Source organism: Rhinatrema bivittatum, chromosome 3 (assembly GCF_901001135.1).
Source record: "Rhinatrema bivittatum chromosome 3, aRhiBiv1.1, whole genome shotgun sequence".
NCBI classification, from domain to species: domain Eukaryota; kingdom Metazoa; phylum Chordata; class Amphibia; order Gymnophiona; family Rhinatrematidae; genus Rhinatrema; species Rhinatrema bivittatum.
Window position 1 is genome coordinate 13583799 of NC_042617.1, and position 18278 is coordinate 13602076.

General features: G+C 43.9%; 1 protein-coding gene across 3 annotated transcripts in view; it reads right to left on the reverse strand.

Annotated features, from left to right (window-relative positions):
• Positions 1–18278, reverse strand: part of BTBD9 (BTB domain containing 9) — a 610564-nt gene that overhangs the window by 163402 nt on the left and 428884 nt on the right. For all 3 annotated transcript variants that reach the window (XM_029592918.1, XM_029592917.1, XM_029592916.1), the window contains one exon: positions 9921–10028. In XM_029592918.1, coding sequence (XP_029448778.1) covers positions 9921–10028 — 108 coding nt within the window. The remainder of the gene's footprint in view (positions 1–9920; positions 10029–18278) is intronic.

The window sequence follows — 18278 nt, forward strand, 5'->3', positions numbered from 1 at the left end:
TTCCTGGTTCATCACTAGATATCTTTTTAAATATTGGTATTACATTGGCCACCCTCCGATCTTCAGGACCAATAGATGATTTTAATTCTGTTTCACTGTGTATTAGGTCTAAGATATCATCTGTTCCATGAGACAATCATTTCTTTAATCAGAGCAGGTAGAACACAAGATGTAGTCGGGGGTTCGAGGCAGAGGTCAGTACCACGAGAGTAGTCCAGGTTCATAGCAGAGGTCTATATCAGGCAGGCAAGAGTAGGACCAAGACAGGCAAGGCAGGAAATAGAGATGAGTCAGGCTGGATGGAGAAGGCTGGGCAAGGCAGACAAGCTGGATGGGGCAGGCTGGATGAGGCAGACTGGGGAAGGCTTCTGAACGTAACATGCACTGCAGAGCTGCAGGAGGGCCTGTTGCTGAGGCAAGGAGAGAAGCGCAGTGTGGGATTAGATACCCAGCCACTTGATGTTATCAGGAGGCACCACAGTGGATGTTTACCATGTGAAGCCTTCTTACAGTATGCACGCACCTAGAGGCCGGGCCTGCCAAGCGGGGGAAGCCGGAAGATGGCAGCGTTCCAAGACACAACGTTGTTCTGGTAAGTGCGACCAATCGTGGGGGCATCCCATGACCGGCCAAACGTTACACAAATAATTCTGGCAGCTCTTCCTTCCTCCTTTCAATGAGTCCTCATGGTCTCCTGAAGAAGCTTCACCGTCCTCCAAACTTTCTTCAGCAGGACTCCTCTGGCCTTCCTTAAATGAAATCCTAGACATGTCTGACCTGGAGGACCTCTCCTCTTCCAGGCCCCAGTCCTCTTCACCCTGTGGTCACTTTCTTGTTGCACAGCCCTGGACCCCTGAGGTGGGAAGGCAGACAAAGAGGGGGCCCACTCCTACCTCCTTTCTTAAGCTAAAGGCTTTGTGCAGTAAACAAATTACCGTAATTCTGGGGAAAACGGAGGAACTGCAGCAGAAAAAGTAAAGGCTAGAGAGCATTTTTACTTAGCTGTAAACAGGATTCTCTGCAGATAGCAGGACAAAAAGCCATGAAATGAGGGTGATGTCAAGTGACGCACCAAATGAATCCATCTCTCAAAGCTCAGTAAAAGCCTTAATGAGCTTAACTTTAGTAAAGTAATCGACTCTCCAAGGAAGTGGGTGGGAAATAAGCATGGCTAAGTCATAGAGAGACTTTTTTTGGTTTACAGGTAAGCACATTTGCTCTCTCTGTTGACAAGAGAACTGAATTAGCCATGACATTTAGGGAGTCCAAAGCTAAGGGATTCATAACAGAGCACTTACTGAATTAAAGCAACCTGGCCCTACCCATGGACAGTGAACTACTGAATGAAGAGGCTGCGCAAAATTGCCTGCCAAAAGCAAATGATTCTTGCCATGCCATTCAGATAGCAGTGGGATGGATGTAAAGATGTGCACAGATGATAACGTTGCAGTTTTGCAAATGTTTTCAATCAGAATGGCTCTGAAGTGACGCATGAAAGTCACCCTAGCTCTCACTTGATAAGTCTTAACAGAGTCTGTAATCTGTATGCCAGGCAGCACAAAATGGTGCACAATTCAATCCGCTAGCAAATTTGACATTGTTTTGGTAGCTTCCATCCTATTTGTATCAAAAGAGTTGAGAAGCCTGATGATAAGACTGAGTCCTTCTCAATTAATACATCAAAACTCTCCTACAGTTCAAGAAGTAAAGCACCTTCTCAGCCTCATGTGCATGTGGTCTTGGAGAAAAGGTTGGCAGAACAATGAATCAGTGAATGTGAAAAGCCAACGCCACTTTTGGAAGAAACTTTGGATATGCACACAAAACCACTTTGCTGTGGAAGAACTGAAAGTATGGCGACTATGAGACCAAAACATATAGTTCAATAACTCTACGAGCAAATGTCACCAACCATGTGAAGACTTTCAAGCCAACTCCAAATGCTTGAAGGGAAGCTTCATTAGCTGATTCAGGACAATATTAAGATCCCAGGGTACTAAAGGCTTATATATAGGTGGTTTGGAATGCCAGATCTTTTGTGAATTTAGACACCAAAGGGTGGATAGAAACTAGCATTCTCTCCACCTGCTAGTGGTATGCCGCAAAGGTGCTGCGATGTCCTTTAAGGGAGGATGTACAGAGACTCGAAGAAGAAAGGCAACGCAGGTACTGGAGCAAATCATTTGTGTTACAGATAAAAGGGTCTAGAGAGCTGAATTGACACCAAGACATAAACCTTTTCCACTTGAAGCTATAGAACCTCCTAGCTGAAAGTTTTCTGGCCGAAATCAATACATTTTCCACATCTTTCAGAGGAGCAGGGATGAAACATCATTCACTCAACATCTATATCATGAGGACCAGAGAAGATAGATTCAGATAGTAGAGGCTGCCCCCTTCCTGTGAAATGAGGGATGGAGAAATCCTTAAGAGGATCAGAGATCATACTGAAAACGTCATAAGGTAATGAAACCACATCTGTCTTGGCCATGTTGAGGCAATGAGGATCAACTTTGCCTAATCCCAAAGTACCTTCTAGATTGTTCTTGCAATCAATGGGACTGGTGGATAGATGCAGATAAGGCCAACATCCCAGTGAAGAAGAAAAGCATGTGGAGCTAATCTGAACTTGTTTGGAATCATGGAGCAGAACCTCTTGACTTTTTGTTGCTTTCTGATGCAAACAAATCAATTGTTGATCAATCCTAGAAATTGAACACCTTGTCCGCTTTTTGATGATCAAAGGACCACTCACATAGCAGAAGAATCCTGCTGAGATGGCCTGCTAATGTGTTTTGAACTCTTGGAAGATAGGTCACTTGCATGTGAGCTCTGTGACTGTGTGCCCACTGCTAAATCCAGACTGATTTCTAGCAAAGGGCAAACGAACTTGTGCCTCTCTGCTTGTTTACACAGAACATAGCCATCTGATTGTCCCTTTGGATAAAGATTCTCCTTCCCTTTAGGAGATGGGAGAATGCTCTTAGGGCATAGCAGATGGCACATAGCTCTAGCAGCTTGATTTGTAGACAACTCTTTGCTAAGGACTATGTTTTCTGAGTTTGAGCTGTACCCTCTGGTGGAATCATTTGTGGACAGTGTCACTATCCTCTGGTGGAGGCATCAGTGGAGAACGTCACTTTATGAGGAGGGAACTAATGGGTTTAACTACCACTTCATGTGGCAACCTTCATTTCAAATCTAGTAGGTATTTGATGGGATAATGGCTGTCTTAGATGGTTCCACTAGCATCTTAGACATTCAACCAAGTCATCAGGATTACACACATTGCAGCTGCTATATGAACGAGGGTGAATAAAACTGATCTTGCTAGAGTCCAATCCCACTGCAGGAGAGTCTGCACTAGGGCCCTTAGCTTTATGGCCCTTTCGTCAGGGAGAAATGCTTGGTTTCGACCAGAGTCTCTGCATGCTCTATGAACTGAACCCTCTGGACAGGAGTCAGGTTTGACTTGGCAAAGTTGATTAGAAACCAGAGAACCCCAACTGGGATGGGCTCATTACTAGCCAATTGTCCAGATACAGGAAAACACAGAACCTATTTGACAAAACTGCACTCTATCACTACTAAGTACTTCTTGAACAATCACAGCACTGCCAAGGGGTCAAAAGGAAGAACCTTATACGAGTTCTTGTACGAGTTAAATCTGAGGAACTTCTTGTAAGATGGCTGAATGGGAATATAAGCATAAAGATCCTTAAGGCCCAAAATACATATCCAGTCTCCAGACTGAATAAATAGTAGGACTGTGTGGAGGAGTTCACCTTGAACTTCTCTTGAACTAACAACTTAGTTCAAGAGAAGTTCAAGGTGAACTCCTCCACACAGTTTTGTTCAGATTTCATAAATCTAGGATCAGTCTCAATCCCCCCATTTTCTTGGGGATTAGAAAATACTGGGAGTAAAAACTCCTGATAAGGCACTAGCAAGGCAGATATTGCAAAAATATAAAAAAAATCAGAGAGGGTGGTGGTGGAGGGGTCATACATCATAAGAACATAAGAAAATGCCATACTGGGTCAGACCAAGGGTCCATCAAGCCCAGCATCCTGTTTCCAGCAGTGGCCATGTGGAAGCTCAGACAAAAACAGACTGAGGGGCTCATGAGGCATCTTTTACTGAGCTATGAAAGATGGATCCATTCAGCACTGTCAAATTATGTCATTCACATGTCATGGCTAATTCATCTCTGCTTGTCGACAGATAGCACCCAAAGGATTCTGTGCTCCAGATAGACTGAATCTAACAAGGGAAAGCTGGTATCAGTACAGGGCCACATGGCTCTAAAATAGCTGATGTCATCACCACAGCTGATAGCGGGTTGGCAGGAACTCCACTATGAGATGACTCCACCACTGCAAGTTTCTGTGGGGTGACAGGTTCTCTCTAATTGGGTCCCTCCTCCTCTAGGCATGTACGACACAGAACACCATTCCCTGTGCTGGCATGGTAAGACCAGCATGTGCTACAAGGCCCCCTGCGCTTAGCGTAGCCTGCATATCCTGCCATGGTCCTCCTTCCACTCCCGCTAGAGCAGAACTCACTGACCACTTCTTTACAGCTGACTGCCATGATACACAAGTGCTGGTAGCCTCCAGCTTCCTACTCATATTCTGCTTCAAGCTTTTAAAAAACTTTTAGACATCCATATTCAAAAGCCTTTTAGACAGATAACTCAAAATGTATCTGTCTAAATGGCAAATTTGGCATATTCAGCAACTTATCTTTTGAAGATATCTGGATAAATAGCAAGTTACCCAGCTACATGTAGCCAGATAACTTTCAGCAAGCATATTCAGCTGGACATTTATCCAGCTGAATATAAGAAACAAGTTATCTGGCTTAACTGTAGCCAGATAACTTTTCCACTAAATGGCTTGCTGAATATGGACCTCCAAGTGCCCAAGGTGGAGAGGGAAACAGAAAAAGGGGGAGAAAGTAGGGGTAGGGATCGAGGAAGAGTGCAACAGGCAGGGTCAATAAGGCAACCGCCTCCCCTACCCCCCCAGCCTATGTACACCTCCATATCCCTTAGAAGTCCCACTGGCTTAGGCTATGCTCCTTTAGGTGAAGAACAGGTCCAAAGACACATAGCCCCAAGAACAGCCAAGACCTTTCCTCTTCAGCCAGTTTAGTCCTGGCTCCAGCCTCAGCATAGGATGCTTGCCTACCATCTGCTGGAGAAAGAAAATGGCAGGCTGAAGTCAGCATGGGGCTCTATAATGGGATGATGGCAGTAAACCTGTTCTCTGTCGCCATCTGCTGATAGGGAAGCATAAAACATGCATCTAGACTTGTCTGACTGGATGAAAAAGAAACCATATTTCTTCATACATTAGATAAGAAAAACATTGTGCCAATTTCAAGTCTCCTGTCTGTCAGTACTGTCTTTCATAGGATGCACCATGGAGGTGATGAGCTGGATCTCATGGATTTAAGTTGGCAGATCCTGTGACAAAGACAGGATCTAAGGGATCATTTTACAGAAGACCTTCCTCCAGTTCTTGTGGCCAGCAAAGAGTACCTGAGCTGCACTAGGGAATTTATCTGGAATGGAGGGGTTAAAAAGAGAAAGTGTGTTAATTCTGGCCTTTCCTTTATACGAAAATGTTACTATGGGCAGAGTGCAACATAACCCTTTCAAAATTAGGTCTAAGTCTATCTAGCTAATATTTTGTTAGAACTGCTGCACAATTCACACATGAAAAGGAACCATAACAACCTCTACGGTTTGACAACTTTTGGCCTTTCTTTTCAACTGAACACTAGGCTTCTGTGTCAGGCAGGTCCTTTTAACAAGTACGCAGCTCTGATATTGCTCAATCCTACCAACTCAGGCAAACTTATCACAAGCGCTTGCCCTTTGAAAAAAAAAAAAAAAAAGGAGAGAAGCAAAGAACATGACTGGGTTTAATTACTGTCATACCATGTCAGGAGAAGACTAAATCCAGTCACGGGAACCCATTCAGCTAGCATTTTTAAATGACAATTACAGGAGCAGTAACTATTAATTGGCAGAGTTGGGTGGGAGCATGTGTTTTTTTTCTGAAGATAACAAACCTTCTTCTGATTCTGTCCTCAGCCCTTTGAGAACAAGCAAAAGTGGGAAGCAGTGAGAGAGGATAGCAGCAGTGCTTGTAACAAGCTTTAAGAAGTTAACTATTAATATCAGCAATCCAAGCAGCAAGTTCTCTAACCAACTCACCTCTCTGGCTTACAGCAGTGATAATGCTTCGCCAGTCCTAGGCTTTGTGCGATATTGTCCTTGCTAAGATTCCTTAGGCTCCTTCTGCCCCTCCTCAGTCTGTGATCTCCATGCTTGATTCCTTCGGTGATGCTTAACCCTGTCCTGGAGGCACACCTAACCAGTTGGTTTTCAGTGAGAGCAAGTTATCCCACATGTGGCCTGCCAGTGAAGGGCCTCCTCGCCTCAGTCAGTCCGTTCAGCTGCGGCACAGAGGCACCTCGCTGGCAGGCTGTGTGTGTGTGTGTGTGTGTGTGTGTGTGTGTGTGTGTGGAGGGGATGGGCAGAGGAAGCAATGCACCAGGAAGGAACTGGGGATCCCTCTTATTCTTCCTTTCTGTGTATTTAGCGTGTGTAGTAGTCATGGAACTGAGAGAAACCTTGGGTGTTTCTCTGACTTGAAAGAGATGAGGGTCAGACTACAGGATCTAAACCTGTGCTTTCCTGGGTAGGTAAGGGCAGATCATCCAGTGATTCAGGAGCCATCCAGGTGTGTGGGGAGTGCCCGAGTGTTCGCCATTTTTCAGTGGGATGCGGGGTCATGGGTTGAGACTGAAAGGGGTGAGCCCCAGGAATAAGGAGGATGGAGTTTTTTTTTAAATGGAAGGGTGGCGGGGGCATGAGGGCTGCGAGGGGCAGAATGGTAGTAGAAGATTGGAAAGCAGAGGGGATCCTGGACAGTCAGGAAGCAAAGGTAGTGCCAGGGACCTGCTAAGTTAGAGACTCTGTTGTTGCAGGGAGTAGGAGAATACCCAATTACTTGAGCTCCACAGTGCATTGAACCTGACAACATAGTTTATGTAATCTGGATTTCTTTTAATGCATTGTTTCTGCATAACAGCAACCGATAAGGTCATCAACTACAGCTATGTTTGGAGACCACGATAGAGGGTTGTAAAGTCATAATTTTTAAGCTTTAAACAACATTGCTTTGGAGAAAAGGACATTTTGAACATGATACCACTGAGAGACCATTATTTAATACTGGATGCATCTTTATTAAGGACATGCTTGCTAACTGTGGCAATATCTTTCATGTGTATCTGACTCTTATATAAGTACAAAACATATGGACCTCTTACCATCTTTATTACATAGTTTTCACGGTCATATTGACATAGCTCATTTAAATATTAAACAGTGCGACAGCTTTTGAGTAATGCTGCTGCAATGCATGTGAAGTGGATGGAAAATATCTTAAAGTTACCAGATGTATTGCAGAAGTAGAGAAGGCACAGAGGGCAACCAAAATGATAAAGAGGATGGAACAAATTCCCCTATGAGGAAAGCTAAATGAACTGAGTCTTTTCAGCTTGAAGAAACAACTGAGGGGAGATATGATAGAGGTCTATAAAACAATGAGTGGAATGGAACAAATAAACTTTAATTGATTGTTTAATCTTTTAAAGTGTACAAAGACTAGGTGACATACAAAGAAATTATTAGACAATACATTTAAAACTAATAAGAGAAAATATGTTTTTACTCAGTGCATAATTAAACATTGGAATTCACTGCCAGAGGATGTGGTGAAAGCTATTAGTATAGCTGGTTTAAAAAAAGGTTTGGACAAGTTCCTGGAGGAAAAGTCTATAAATCATTATTAAGGTGGAGCTGCAGAAATCCATATTTTATTCCTGGTCTAAACAGCATGGTTTCTATTTACTCCTTGTGCCCTGGATTGGCCATTGTTGGAACCAGGATACTGGGCTTGATGGACCCAATATGGCGAGACTTATGTTCTTATGTATATGTAAGAGTGTTAGGGCAAAAAGTGTTGCAGCAGGCCTTGAACTTGGGTTTGCTTGGTTCAGGGCTGGTGTGTTAGATGTAGAGCCACAGAAAGGTTCCAAGAAATCCAGGCCCTGATTGCAAATGTATGGCCCTCAGAGGATTAAAAAAAATATGCTGTGATGCCAGGCTGGCATTTCCGTCATTTAGATGGCTCGGAGGTCATGTGACAACGTGGGATCTCAGTGGAAGACCCGTGAGCTCGCAATCCTGATGCCACGTTATGTCAAAGTGTTGAAGCTCTGTGTTAATCCTGTATGTAGATGTTGTGTGGAAACTGAACTGCAATGGATAACGGGACTGGATTTAAGCTTTTCCCCAGCCTTGACTGAAGTTACTTGTTTGTTTATGCAGCACTCAAACAACACTTTCAGTGTAGTTTCTACTGTAGGGGCTTCCAGGCTGACAAAAAGATAGATTTATATATATGGGAAATCTCTTACATGCAAATCGATTTTATGCCAACTTTTTTCTGTGCACATTCATAGCTTATAATGTATTAGGGGTGTGCACTGAACACTTTTCTGTTTTATTTTGTTTGTTGTTTTTTGTCATCTAATTAAAATGAAACAAAAAACAGAAAACAAAACAGTAAATAGGAAAAATTTTAAATCCACCCTCCCCCTTTCCCACCACAAAATCTCCTACGACTGCTCCCAGCCACTTACCCCACTCATGGGTCTTTTTGGCAGGAGCCATCACAGTCACTTCTGCCCTGCTGGGTCTCCATTTGAAGATGGTGCTGGCAGTCCCTGAGACCGGGTCTCCTTATAACAAAATGCTACCAGCCTCAGGGCAAACCGGACCCGGCAGGGCAGGAGAGGCTGGGGGTTGTTGTTGTCCTTTAGATCCGTGGATGGGGTAAGTGGTTGGGGGGCGATTCCAAGAGGGGGCAGTATGGGGAGCTTTGGTGATAGCAGTGGTGGCCATTTGAAAGTAAAAGCAAATGAAATTTCATTGTTTCATTTCGTTTTTAAAATGAAATGAAAAAAAAAAAAAAGGAAACGTTTCAGACAAAAGCACGGCCCTGTAATGCAGACTGTATATGCAGCATAGCTGAAACCTGTTTCGTAAAAGCATGCTCTGCAACAGAAAATCATGACTGTATATCTAAATTACTGTACTGGCATGAATACAAGTTGGGAATTTATTTTACATTTTTGCATGAGTTGGAAGGAGGCAACAGCCCAGCAAGAGTAAAAGCAGCAATGTTGCACTGAGTGAAGCAGTAGCAGGCCTGGCAGGAGAGCAGGCCGTTTTGGTGCTTCTCCTTGTATTGCCCTGAATATTAGGGATGGGGGATGTTGTCTTATATTCAGGCCAATATAGTAGCTTAGAAGAAAAAGAAATATTTAAATTAACATGGCTTACTCCGCACAACTCAGAATTTCAACCCATAAACCTTTTACCCCTCACCAGCACTTTCACAAACATTACATTAAATTTGGCTTGCTCTGTAAGTTTTCATCAGATTCTATCTAAAGTGAGTTTGCGTGACCCTTGATTCATTTTGTGAATACAGTAAAAGTTGTCATGGTTGCTTTAATTCTGCAAAAGTATTAGAAAAGTACTTAGAATGAGGTTTCTCTCATGTAAACCAACTCTTAAAATGTAATGCATCACGTTGAATCAGTGTGGAGAGACAAGAAAAGTCCAGATACGTTACCCTATCTGCAGACTGAGAAACGAAGGTGATCTTAGTACTTATCAGAGACTGCACTGCTTCCTACCTTTTGCATTGCATTTATTTAGGGGTCATCACTTTAAAAAGCTGTATATTTCACGTAAAATGTTAGTTTTCATGCGATCCTAAGACTAGATGTGGTTTCCACCATGGATAAATTAATGAGATATCAAAACTCACTTGCAGGAAACCTTGGTTCGATCTGCCACAGTCATCCACTGCTGCTGATTGGTGGAAACCTCGATGTAGTAGCTGTAGCTCCGATCATCACAGTCCCACAATAATAACCTGGAGGGGGTGAAAGAGAATTGACTGATTGACTGACCACAGAACACAGCATCTGGTAACCGGATGGCATTCATGCAAGGGAAGATTTCACTGAACTGAAACTGCTGAGGAAATCTCCTGTCAATGTTGTGGCTTGTATAAAAGTAGCACATTCCGCTGGATCTCAGGTCACTTTCCTGGGGACAGCAGATGAAATTATGAGATGGCTTAAAATGTAATTATGGGAAATCGTGCTTTTTAAAAATGTTTTTTGAAAAGTGAATTCTAATCTACTGAACAAATGATTGACTCTTTGCTGTAGTCATTAGGCATGATTGAAATGAAATGTGTTTTCCACTCTTTCCCCAGCAGAAATACACACAATCAGAAGCCTGGTGCTGAGGCTACGGTGACTGCCATTCTCTTATAGCAGCCTGCAAGCTTCAGCGTCCCTCTAAAGCTGGTTTACCATTATTTCTGCAGTCAGCTCACAGAGGACATAACAAATCAACTACAGAGGAAGTTCAAAAGAGCAAAGCAATGGGAGGCCATGCCGACTCCTGTCAGCTCCCTCCTGACATTATTGTCAACGAATGATTAAAAACTGAAATTTTAAAAATTAACTTGTCCATGAACCCAGTGTCTGCAGTTAGTATTTTGAAAAACAAACATTTTAGAATCAGTCATTTATTCTCATAGGATCTGAATATTTTGTCTGCATGTTCATTCTTTTTACGTGAGTAAAGCTCAGGATTTCTTCTTCAATAAGCCATATCTATTACCTGTTGGGTCTAGTTACTTACCATGACACACACAAAAAAGAAAAGCTTCAATACATAACAGTATCTGGCTATATTGGCTGGTCATGTTTATTAATGGAAAGATCAGGCCAGGTCTGATGTCTTATAGTATATGTACTCCAACAATCTCACTGTCCCCTGCAAGCAAATTAAATACACACCGGCTTTCCCTAGCCACTCATAATCCCATTGCCTTGTTTCTTTTTGACATGGTGAAGTCAATTTTTCAGAATTGATTAGCAGCTGTAATTTTGCTTACATCCTCCATAACCGTTCAGCTGGCTGCGCGACATTGATTAGTAAGGTTTCAGTATACAGTAACTAATTGCTCTTCTTGCTATGGCTCTGGTACAAAATTCAATAGCAAATGCACGATAAAACCTTTTTTTTCCCTGTGCCATTTGAGTTAGGAGTGACTAGAGGCAAAGCCAGTGGACTCTATCTGCCCTTCCTTAGAATAATTGCTATCTCATCAGTCTGTGAACAAAGATTTTAAATTGTGGCATTCTAATTGGAAATCCTGCATTATGCATGCTATGACAAACTATGTTGTGCTGAATGTGAGGTTTATCCCTTACTCCTTTGCTTGAGGGATTAATTCAGTGCCAACTCTAGAATAACAAAGCTCTTTAAAACTGAGCATTTTCCGCTCACTGCTTCAACAAAAAGTAACTGTGCTAATTACAGTCCCCACTAGTAATAAAGCAATACTTAAGTTCGTTAATGTTTGGCTGGTCGCGGGTCTGTCCTGCTACTGGCCTCACGCACCATAGAAGGCCATCGGCCCTTGCCTGATTCTACACTGCTCTGGTGTGGCTGAGATGCCGCCATGCTGATCCTTGCCAAGGCCTTTCTAGGGCAGTGCACGCACTGCGTGGCACCTCTTAAAGGCCATGTGGCAGGAATTCTCCAGCGCCTCCCAATGCCGTCAGTCAGGCTGGAACAATTAAGGACCAGCCATTCAATCACTGCCTCAGAAACAGGTCCTCCTGCCTTGCAATACATATTGCTAGTTCCTGTGTGCCTCATTTCGCTGCTCCTTTTCGTGCATTGTGTTCTTGAAGTCTTGCCTTGCCTCCTTGTCCTCGTGCCTTGCTTCCTTCCTTGGCCCTTACCTTTCCCTACTCCTCGCTTGTGTTGCCCAGTCTGTCCTGCCTTGTCTTGTCTTGATCTCCTTGGGTTTTATCTCCGCATTTCATCCCCAAAGCAATGGCCAGACAGAAAGAATCAACCAGGGCCTAAAAGGGTTTTTGCACGCCTATGTTAACGAGCGCCAGGATGACTGAGCCTCATTCCTCCACTGGGCAGACTTCTGCCATAATAATCATGTCAGGAGTTTGTCTGGATCCTTACCTTTTCAGATCATGTGTGGCAGACATCCTAGGGTAACACTTCCCGTCCCAGTGTTAGTCTCCTGCCCTGTGAATAAATACTATAGGCCAGGACTTCAAAAACGTATGGCAGAGATTGAGTCAGTTCCCTACCATGGCTGCCAGCAGATTCAAAAAGTGGACAAAACATGTTGATCGTCACCACAATTCAAGCCCAGGGAATTGATGTGGCTAAGTACCCGGAACCTGCAGCTCAACTAAAGAGTAGCAAATCACCTGGACTGGATGGTATGCATCCTAGGGTACTGAAGGAACTCAAAAATGAAATTTCTGATCTATTAGTTAAAATTTGTAACCTATCATTAAAATCATCCATTGTACCTGAAGACTGGACGGTGGCCAATGTAACCCCAATATTTAAAAAAGGCTCCAGGGGCGATCCGGGTAACTATAGACCAGTAAGCCTGACTTCAGTGCCGGGAAAAATAGTGGAAAGTATTCTCAAGATCAAAATCATAGAGCATATACAAGTCGATACAGTAAGGAGCGGTAGGAAGAGCTGCGTTAGTGCCGGGCGCACCCGAGGTTGCCGCACGCACAGTCCGGCTCACCTACCGCTCAATACTGTATTTAAATTGCTTGCAAATGCAAGCCACGTCCAAGAAGCGTCCGTGAAGCGTTAGGCCCGCGCAACCCATTTTACTGTATAGAGCGCTATACAGTAAAATGGGTTGCGCTGGCCTAACGCAACCCATTTTACTGTATAGAGCGCTATACAGTAAAATGGGTGCGCTGGCCTAACGCTTCACGGACACGCTGGTATCTGTCATTTCAAATGTCATTTCATCGGCGGAGACGGCTGCTCCCCTGCCTCCCGGTGAAGATGGATGCCTGCACGGGCGAAAGCGGCCCCTGTGTGTGGAATTGGGCTGCTCAAGACGTGACATCACATGTCGTGACGCCAAAAGTCGTGACGTCACGCCTTGAGCGGCCCAATTGCACGCACAGGGGCCGCTTTTGCCCCTGCAGGCATCCATCTTTGCCTCCGGGAGGCAGGGGAGCCGCGATCCGTCTCTGCCGATGTCCGTCTCCGGAGGAGGGCTGTGAAAAAAGTAAGTCTTTGCTTTACACTGCCAGTCCTCTCTCCCCTCCACCCGAAGCAAGGCTGATTTACGCGCCTTGCTTCGGGAGGAGGGGAGAGAGGACTGGCAATCCCGAGCATAGGATTGCCCATCCTCTCTCCCCTCTCTCCCTTGCTACTTTTTTTTTTTCGCTTTTTCGCTTTTTTCCGCTTTCGTTGCTTGCTTCGGGAGGAGGGGAGAGAGGACTGGCAATCCCGAGCGTAGGAGAACCGTCCACTTCGTTGCTACTTTTTTTTTTTTTTTTTTTTGCTTTTTCTATTTTTTCCGCTTTCATTGCTTCGGGAGGAGGGGGGAGAGGACTGGGGCTGCCCCGGAGACCAGCACCCATTGACGCGGCCAGGGCAGGTGAGCGGGGGCTGGGGGTAAGTTTGCCGCCTACCCTTACCCCTGCCTCTAACGCAGGGGTAAGGGTAGGCGGTAAGTTAGCAGGTTAAATGCGCGGCAAAACGGCAGGGTAAAAAAGCGATAGTCGGGGCGCGCGTTACTGTATGGGAGGGAATAGCTAATTCGATCGTTTACATCTAATATTTATTTTATTTATTTATGTAGAGTTTTTCTATACCAGCATTCTTGATTAGAAATCACATCATGCTGGTTTACAAATAACAGGGGGGTGTGAAAACGAAAAAAAACTGGAACATTAACAAGTGCAAAGAGGTCATAAAGTTACATTACAACAAGGTTGATATAACTGGGGAAAGAATTAGAGCAAGATAACTGAGCAGTTAAGGATTAAATATTTACATTATATTGTGAAGTCTCTTAAAATATGTTGCTGTCATTCAATTGGAGTCTGGGAAGGCTTGCTTAAATAGCCAAGTCTTAAGCCTTTTTCTGAATGTAGGTAGGCATGGTTCTTGTCTCAGAACCGGGGGAATAGAATTCCATGGTGATGGTCCGGCTGTGGAGAAGGCTCGGTCTCTGAAAGTTAAATGGTGTGTGGTTTTGGTTTGGGGAACGAGAAGGGATCCTCTGTAAGTTTCTCTGATGGGTCTAGTGGATGTGTGTCGTCTGAGTGGGATTTGTAGATCAAGCATAGCATAGTGATGGATAGCTTTATAGATGATAGTGATGGATTTGTAGATAATTCTAAAGTGTATTGGCAGCCAGTGTAGGTTCTTGAGAGTGGGAGAGATGTGATTCTCTTCTCCTGGTGTTAGTCATGCCGCGGGTGGAAGGGGTTACCCGGTGATTTAAAGAGGCGGTAAGAATCGGTTAAAGGGGATTGTATATCGCAGGAAGGGCTAACGTGGCCGGAAAGTGAGTAGAAAGTGGGTTAGGAGCGGGGTAACCGCGGCTGCACTTTACTGTATTGACCTGATAGAAAGATATGGATTAATGGAACACAGTCAACATGGATTTATCTAAGGGAAGTCTTGCCTAACAAATCTGCTTCATTTTTTTGAAGGGGTTAATAAACATGTGGATAAAGGTGAACCAGTAGATGTAGAGTATTTGGATTTTCAGAAGGCGTTTGACAAAGTCCCTCATGAGAGGCTTCTAAGAAAACGAAAAAGTTATGGGATAGGAGGCGATATCCTTTCATGGATTACAAACTGGTTAAAAGACAGGAAACAGAGAGTAGGATTAAATGGTCAATTTTCTCAGTGGAAAAGGGTAAACAGTGGAGTGCCTCAGGGATCTGTACTTGGACCGGTGCTTTTCAATATATTTATAAATGATCTGGAAAGGAATACGATGAGTGAGGTTATCAAATTTGCGGATGATACAAAATTATTCAGAGTAGTTAAATCACAAGTGGATTGTGATACATTACAGGAGGACCTTGTAAGACTGGAAGATTGGGCATCCAATTGGCAGATGAAATTTAATGTGGACAAGTTCAAGTCAAGGTGTTGCACATAGGGAAAAATAACCCTTGCTGTAGTTACACGATGTTAGGTTCCATATTAGGAACTACCACCCAGGAAAAAGATCTAGGCATCATAGTGGATAATACTTTAAAATCGTCGGCTCAGTGTGCTGCAGCAGTCAAAAAAAGCAAACAGAATGTTATGAATTATTAGGAAGGGAATGGTTAATAAAACGGAAAATGTCATAATGCCTCTGGTGAGACCGCATCTGGAATACTGTGTACAATTCTGGTTGCCGCATCTGAAAAAAGATATAGTTGCGATGGAGAAGGTACAGAGAAGGGCAACCCTATGAGGAAAGGCTGAAGAGGTTAGGGCTGTTCAGCTTGGAGAAGAGACGGCTGAGGGGGGATATGATAGAGGTCTTTAAGATCATGAGAGATCTTGAACGAGTAGATGTGAATCAGTTATTTACACTTTCGAATAATAGAAGAACTAGGGGGCATTCCATGAAGTTAGCAAGTACGTTTAAGACTAAACGGAGAAACTTCTTTTTCACTCAACGTACAATAAAGCTCTGGAATTTGTTGCCAGAGGATGTGGTTAGTGCAGTTAGTGTTGCTGGGTTCAAGAAAGGTTTGTATAAGTTCTTGGAGGAGAAGTCCATTAACGGCTATTAGTCAAATTTACTTAGGGAATAGCCACTGCTATTAATTGCATCAGTGGCATGGGATCTTCTTAGTGTTTGGGTACTTGCCAGGTTCTTATGGCCTGGTTTGGCCTCTGTTGGAAACAGGATGCTGGGCTTGATGGACCCTTGGTCTGACCCAGCATGGCAATCTCTTATGTTCTTATGCCCTCAGCCAAATTTGCTCCATGGTTAATTGGGCCATTTCCCACTGTTCGCCAGCTGGAACTAGTGGCCTACCAGTTGAAACTTCCACTCAAGCTTGAGATACATCATGTGTTTCATGTCTCCCTCCTCAAGCTAGTACTCTTGTTATAGCCCTTATAGCCTCCTCTAAAACCTGCAGAAGTAATTTCAGAAGAAGATACTGAGTTCAAGGTTCCGGAGATCCTATACTCCAGGAGAGTTCAGAGTAAGTTATAATTCCTCATCTCTTGTAAGGGCTTTGGCCCAGAAGATAACTCATGGTAGCCTGCCTGCAAGCCCCTCCACTCAAAGGAATTTCATCAACACTTTCCCCAGGGGAAGGGATACTGTAACATTTGACCAGTTGCGGGGCTGCCCCATGACTGGCTTCACTCACCGCTGAATGCTACTGGCCCTTGCCTGAAGCCATGCTGCTCCAGTGCAGCTGAGATGCTGCCATGCCGATCCTGGCCTGGGCCTCTCTAGGTAGGTGCGTGAATGTGCTGCATGGCACCTCTTACAAGCCCCGTGGTGGAAATTCTCCTTTGGTGCTTCCTAATGATGTTAGCCAACCTGGAGCATTTAAGAACTAGCTGCTCAGTCAATTGTTGCCTCAGCAACAGGTTCTCCTGCCTTGCAGTGCATGTTGCTAGATTCTGTGAGCCTCATCTCACTGTTCCTTTTCCTGCATTGTGTTTTTGAAGTCTTGCCTTGTCTCCTTGTCCTCATGCCTTGCCTCCTTGTGTGGCTCCTACTTTGCCCTACTCCTCACTTGTCTTGCCCAGTCTGTCCTTCCTTGTCTTGTTTCTCCACCTTCTGTCTTGTCTTGAAATCCTGATCCCTGCCTTGGATTCTGACTTCTCTCTGGTTTGCTGCCTGCTCTGACCCTTGGCCTGGACCCAGACACCATCTAATTCAGTGCCTGTCTCGATCCTTGGCCTGGACCCAGACTTCGTCTTTTTGCTGCCTGTCTCAACGCTTGGACTGAACTTAACTACCGCTGCACGTTGCTAGCCCTGACTGCTATTACTATCTGGACTCTCCCTATCCACCCCTTGGACTCTTGCTTAAGCCCTGCTGGCCCCTGGAACCAAAAGGCTCAACCTGAAGAGAACGAGGCTGGTATAGGTGAAGCTGTAGCTCCTGTTCCAGCAAGGGCATGTCCATCAGCTGTTGGCATGGGCCTAGTGGGTTCACCTACTAGGCTGCATCAATTATGCGACAGCCAAAGTGGCTTATCAGCCATGACAAGTTCCTATCATAGACAGAGAAACTGAGATTACATAGATTTATGATCCTCGCAGTTGACAAATAAGGACCACTAGATGGCCCCAATAAGAACATAAGAAGTGCCATGCTGGGTCAAGACCATGGTTCATCGAGCCCAGCATCCTGTCTCTGACAGTGGACAGTCTCTGGATCACAAGTATCCAGTTGATCTATTTCTTGTATACCACTCCCAGGGATAAGCACTGGTTTTCCCAAGTCTAACTGGCTAATAACTGTTTATTTATTTATTTAATAACTTTTATATACCGGCATTAGTAGGAGACATCATGCCGGTTCACATGACAACAAAAGAATGGAAAATACATTATAACAGGGCGGTGGGTGAGGAATAAGAACAACAGAGGAGGCAAGAAAATATAGGTCTGAAAACTGGTTAACAGTAACTAAATAATAAAATTCAACAAGTTATAAATTAGAGATGGACTTTCTATGCAGGAACTTGTCCAATCCTCTTTTGAACCCCACTAAGTTAGTTGCCTTAACCACAACACCTGGCAACAGATTCCATAATTTGATTGTGCACTGAGTAAAAAAATATGTCTTGCGATTTGTTTTAAATCTGCTGGTTGCTAGTTTCATGGAGTGTCCCCTAGTCCTAGTGTATTTGAAAGTCAAATAACTTCCCTATTTACCCGTTCATTCCCATTCATGGTTTTATAAACCTCAATCATATTCCCTTTCATTCATATCTTTCACAAACTAAGGAGACCTAAACGGTTTACCTTTTCCCCACAAGGGAGCTTTTTCATCTCCTTTATTATTTTTGTTGCCCTTTTCGATGTCTGCTATGTCTTTTTTTGAGATGAGGCAACCAGAAATACATACAATACTCAAAGTGCAGTCACACCATGGATCTATACAAAGGCATTATTATAGTCTCAGTTTTGTTCTCAATTCCTTTCCAAATCATAGTGGAAAGGAATAGAGAATAATAGTGGAGAAGTATGTTGTGAACCAAGGCAGCTAGAATTCAAATCTTGCTGCTGTTCCTTGTAACCTTGGGCAAGTCACTTCACCCTC